The sequence below is a fragment of the Bactrocera latifrons genome, unplaced genomic scaffold (genome assembly GCF_001853355.1).
Source record: "Bactrocera latifrons isolate USDA-ARS-PBARC rearing strain unplaced genomic scaffold, ASM185335v1 scaffold_8, whole genome shotgun sequence".
NCBI classification, from domain to species: Eukaryota; Metazoa; Arthropoda; class Insecta; order Diptera; family Tephritidae; genus Bactrocera; species Bactrocera latifrons.
Genome location: NW_017537489.1, coordinates 3,569,858 through 3,575,519, shown reverse-complemented (window position 1 = coordinate 3,575,519; position 5,662 = coordinate 3,569,858). Strand labels below are relative to the sequence as shown.

Below are 5,662 nucleotides of genomic sequence, written 5' to 3'. Positions count from 1 at the left end.
ATTACATTTTTTATTATTTTTCATTTAATTTCAATTAATTTAAATTGTTTTTTTATTTTTATTTTTGAGTACAATCACTATTACACAATACAATTTTGCATACTAATTTTCGTATACTATGTACTGTTATTTAACGAATAACAGCACTTTTTAGCGCAGCAGTTTTTGACTATTCCAACTGCGAATTCTTATTCAAATTCTTTTTAATTCTTTTTTTTTCTTTTAATTTTTTTTTTTCATTGAAAATTGTTTTTACTCTTCGCCGGAAATTTACTCACTGGACTCATTATTATGCGCAGCACGCTATTATTTTATTACCGAGATTACTGTATATTTTGTCTGAACAATTCATTGTTGTTGTTTTTTATGTCCACCGAAACAAATCAAGGGCAAAAACAAGTGCGCTGTTGACAGATTGATATTATTTATATGGCAAGAAGGTGTCACACAGAGATCACTGCAGCCACTAACCGACCAAAAAACAATTCAAATAATAGACCACTTGCAAGCCTACATTTGTACATATATGTATATAGATGTATGTATAACGGTTTATATAATATACATATGAGCAGGCGTGCGTTGTCAATTGGTATGACTAAAGAGCCGTTAGGACCGATGAATTGATTCGGTGAATGTGCGGCGAACCATGGCTGACACGCTGTGTGTGGTGAGCGCTCGCCGTTGACGGACATGTATGTATGTGCGCCAGCGCAGCGCTAACACTGCCCATAGCTTGAAAAGTTAATTGTTTTGCATTGATAGCACATAAAACAAGCGCGACTGAAAGCAATTGAAGGTGTTCATTTGAAAATGAGTGTGGGAATTTCAGCGTTTCGCGTTTCGCGCTTGGAGTGACTGATGTTTCACTTCATTGTTGTTGTTTTTCACATTTACAGCTTTGACATGCAACGCTGTGCAAATCTGCATACATATCTACATACAGCAACAATAATAAAATGTGTGTGTTGACTTACCAATAATGGCGTGGACCCGCACGCTCAGCTGTGTCCGCACTACCAATGAGTTTTTGCGACTGTAAACGGCGTGAATGGAAGAGGAAGAGAGAGAAAAAAAACGAAATTGTTAATTAAAATTGTAAACAAATTAATCAAAAAAAAAAAAAAAACAACAACAATAAAATTTATTATAAAAAACCAACTCTACGCATAGAAATTGTAGCCGCGAATTTGCAACAACCTTAGAATTACAACAACAGGCATTACAGATTTACAGGTGTGTCTGCTTCACAGCAATGAAAGAAAAATGAAATAATAATAGAAAATACAAAGTAACTTGCCTCTAACCAGCTTTACGGTAACAAATCGGTCAACATAATAGTTAATTGGCAAGTGCTATGTCCCCTTGCCGATTACTTACTTCCCTCCTTTGAGCCCATTGAATGTGGTTCAATGACCATTTAAGAATATCGATTGCAGAATTATAATTCTATGCGGCTTACTCAGCGCAAAGCTATGGCAAGGTGTTATGGGCGAATTGTTGTATGAAATTAATAAAACACGCGAATGGAGAAATCAAATCACTTGAATAAACAAAGACATATGCTCGGTTTAATAGCTGTTGTTGTCTTCATACCGGCACTCATAATCTTATCTTTTAGTAGAGCTTAAAGCTCGATATATCTTTACATATTTAACATTAAAGTTGGAATGCAGAGCATAAGCAAGTTGGGAAAAGTTTACTCTTTCGACAAAAGCCCCATATCTCCAGTATATTTTGTTTCCTCTGAAAAAAGTTCCGGATATCCAAAGTTTGCTTTTGTCTCGCCAATTCTTGAAATATATTTATATCGATTGTGTCCATCATATATGAAGTACTAAGCCCCATTAATCTACTTACTAGTTCTCTCCAGCGGACATTGGGTTGAATTTGCCCGTGGTAAGTTATGACTGTCGTAAAAGGCGAGGAAACTGTCTGCTATATGTCTTTTTATTTTAGCCTGCCTCGAACTTTCAGCATAATCTTGTCAAAAATAGTGCTATAATACTCAACTTGATTTGATCTTATAGACTTTGAAAGAGATTACTTTTAATGAAAAGACATTTGAAGTTCAAGCGGCAAACGTCACCAGTTATTGAGTTTGATTGGTGCTCAACTGGTAGTAGCAAAACTGACTGACCGGACTCTTAAATCTGGTCCCACGGGTAGCAGTTAGACCTTGGAGTTCGCTGTAATCTACTCATTGGATTTAATCTTTCGGGATGTTCATGGTAGCTGTGGTTTAAACCTAAAGGCAGGTAGAAGTGAAAAATTCGATTCAGTGTGGAGTCGCACTGCAGCCGGGTGCCGGACCCACAGTGGACGCCTGGAACCCGACCAAGGTGGAAAAGGTGTATCTCCCACCCGACCAATTGGAACCAAAAAATATGTGCAAAAGCATGTATTATTTGGGGCGTTGATCAACGCTATGCGCCATCGACGGCAGGTACTCACGTAAGTCATTACAGTTGTTGATCTACTAGTTCTATATATGGGGTATCAGATATATTTCTATAATTCTTCTTGACTTTCTTTCACTCTGCCGTTAATCCTCGCAACTGCTTATAAAGCAATCATTCGTACCCAAGAAGACTACCTTGCATCTTTCACTCCACCAATGCAATCCACATGAAACTCGCTTCATATTCAACAAGTTACCTATAATGCCTCCGCTTCTGTGGTACGACGCGTTGTGCTGCATGCATTATATTTCTTGTTGCAATTTGCATGGCGGCGGCATCTAAATGTTGTCACAGTGGTATGCCGTAATTGCTTCGTACATATGTATGCATGTATGTATATGTGTTGATGCGTTTAGAACAAGTTCAATGTTGAATGCTGTTGATCGCGAATCGCAAATCGCATTCCTCGACAAATGAGCAAATGGGCCCGTTTTACCTCCAACAGGTCTTCTGAAAAGCTTTACTATGTTTGTATGTATGTGTGTAACTATGTTCTGCTAAGCTGGTTGATTGCTTTAGCCCTTTTAAGCTAATTTCCCACACTTTGCCTACCGCAAAGATGCCACTATTCCGCGATTTCTGTCTTTATTATTCAAAAAATTCTAATGGAGACTTTGTAGATATCAGCCTGGTGGACGATACTTCAGAGTAATTACTTGAATAACAGCGAAACTAGAGAAGTGGTAAAATTAATATTGATTTTCAAATGGCATTCGGTTGACCTTTTAATTTTGAGATATCGAACTTAAATTTTGCAGACGTCCCAGCAGGCTGCTCATCTGAACACTATAGGATGTAGCCGTCATTCGAATCAGTATCAAGTTCTTGTTTGAAAAACTTGTTATTTGAAAAGAAATCGTCACGTATTTTCTAGGATAAATTCCCAAGTAACATATTATCTTACTTGATCGAAGGACGAATATTTAATCCTTTAACAATCAATGTGCGACTATGAGCAAAAAATAGTAAGAATTTGTTCATAATATAAAATTCTTAATTTATTCTTCAATCTTTGTCGTCCTCCTCGAATAACGTTTTTTTCCAATCCTCGCAACAGTTATTAAAGTAAATTTCTGAAATAGCCTTCAATTCGCGTAGCGTTTCACTATTAATGTCTCCAATTAACTCAAAACGGTTTCCCCGCAGCGCTCGCTTGAATTTGCTGAGTAGCCAGAAGTTCCACGGAGCTGAATCCGGCAAATGCAGTGGTTGCGGTTAGATATTGAGTGAAAATTCTGCGAAAAAACTCACGAAGAATACGAAAAGTTTCGCACAAACAACGAAATACACTCAAATAGTATTCCTTGTTGACAGTTTGGCCGGTCGGAAGTAATTCGGAGTGCACCACGGCGTGATAATCGAAAAAAACTGTCAACATAACCTTGATTAGTGTCATTCTTTGGTGGTTTTTTCGGCTTCGACTCAATATTGCCACGATATTCGCATATTTCCGGGTCTTAAGCATACATCCAAGACTCGTCGCCAATAATAATACATTTCATAACATCCTGGAAAGCATTGTCTCACAAACGTTAAGGCGATGATTTTTTCAAAAAAATTTAATGATTTTGAAATTAATCGAGTTTTCACTTTTCTTGGGACTAAGTAACCTTTCAAAATAATTTTCACTGATACCTTCGACATTTGAACGATGTCAGTAAGATCTTTGACCATTCATCGTCGATTCTCAAGTACCAATTTCTATTTTTAATGACGTGTTGATCATCAGTTGATGTTGATAGCCGTCCTGGAGGTGGTCCGTTGTCAACGTGTTCTCGACCCTCTTTGAATAATTTCTACAAATAACAAACATTTTCTCGCGGCAAACAATTATTACCGAATGTGTTTTCCAACATTCTGAACATTTCGGCACCAGAAATTTGATTCCGCCCAATTTAATGAAATTTATTTGTTGAATAATTTTACACATCATAAAAATCTCCGAATACACTTCAAGTACTTAAAAAACGAAAGCGTATACTAAACAATAATGATTCAAGTATTACTATTTTTTGGCCACAGTAGTATTCTTGATCTTTTCGACTATATGATTTATCAGATAATAAAAGAAAACATTCAGTAATAAGACAAATGGCAAGAATCCGATTTAAATTGATATTAAAAAGGTCTTTACGCCTTTTTGATGTGGATTAACTGGAATTATATAGCTTAAAACTAAACTAACAGCATCATTCGTCATTGAGAGCATCTAATAGGAAAGCAAAGGACTATTTTATGGATATGATAGAACCGAACTTACGTGAGGAATTTTATGGATAACGAAAAGTTAATTAGAACTTTAGAAACTGTGACACTTCGCATTTGCAAGGTTTGTCTGGACTTTCATTGATAAGTTAACTTCCATATAGTCTATACATTAAAAGTTGGGTGTGCAAGGAGTTGTCAGGTTGAAGAATTTAAGATTTCAGTCGAGTCGATCCATAACTAATTAAATGAGCTCTTCGTTAAATATAACGGCATTCATATACACATATATTTAATGTGCTTCAGCAAAGAAGAGAAATTCGTGCCAGCAGGTAATTTATTCCACTTGCGGACACTTTTACCAACTAATTATTAATATTTTCCCCCCATCTTTTGCTTTTGTTGTTTTATTTTTGTCCACCATTCAGCGGTTATTAAAAACCGATCGCTTTTCTTTGCACTTTTAAGCAAACGCTTCCACTGCTGCGCATTTAACGACAATAAATTAACAAGTGAAAGGCCAAGAAGACACAACGGCGTCATCTTACTGAAGTGGCGAATTTCGAATGGCCACATGCAACAAGCAGCGAACAGCCGCAGTTGGCCACGACACAAAAAACACCCACATATCGGTGTATATGCATGTAAATATGTGGATATCTTTCGTAAAGAGGCAAACACAAGGCGGTTTGTGATTATTTTTGTCTGCTGCGCCGCTTGGATGTGCCCCAGAAACCCAGTGAAACCCAACAATGCGCCGTTGTGTTCAACGTCAATTGTCAACTGGCAACCGCAGAGCCCGCGCCGCAGCCATCCTATCAAATGGCAGGAACACCGTTGTTGTTGGGCCGTTTGGACAAAGGCTCTCCTACCTGGCAGCGCCTACACAGCGGGTTAGTTACAGCTTGTGATTTGCTTGTTTTGTTGCAGTCTGCACAGTTAGAGTGCTTACTTGTTCGTTGCATTGTTGTTGCCTTTATATATATGTATATATA

At 37.4% G+C, this 5,662-nt stretch overlaps 1 protein-coding gene across 7 annotated transcripts in view; it reads right to left on the bottom strand.

Moving 5' to 3' along the window:
• LOC108976754 (FH1/FH2 domain-containing protein 3) overlaps positions 1-5,662 on the bottom strand; it is a 129,556-nt gene that overhangs the window by 24,391 nt on the left and 99,503 nt on the right. For all 7 annotated transcript variants that reach the window (XM_018946033.1, XM_018946032.1, XM_018946028.1 and 4 more), the window contains one exon: positions 978-1,036. In XM_018946033.1, the coding sequence (XP_018801578.1) occupies positions 978-1,036 (59 nt within the window). The remainder of the gene's footprint in view (positions 1-977; positions 1,037-5,662) is intronic.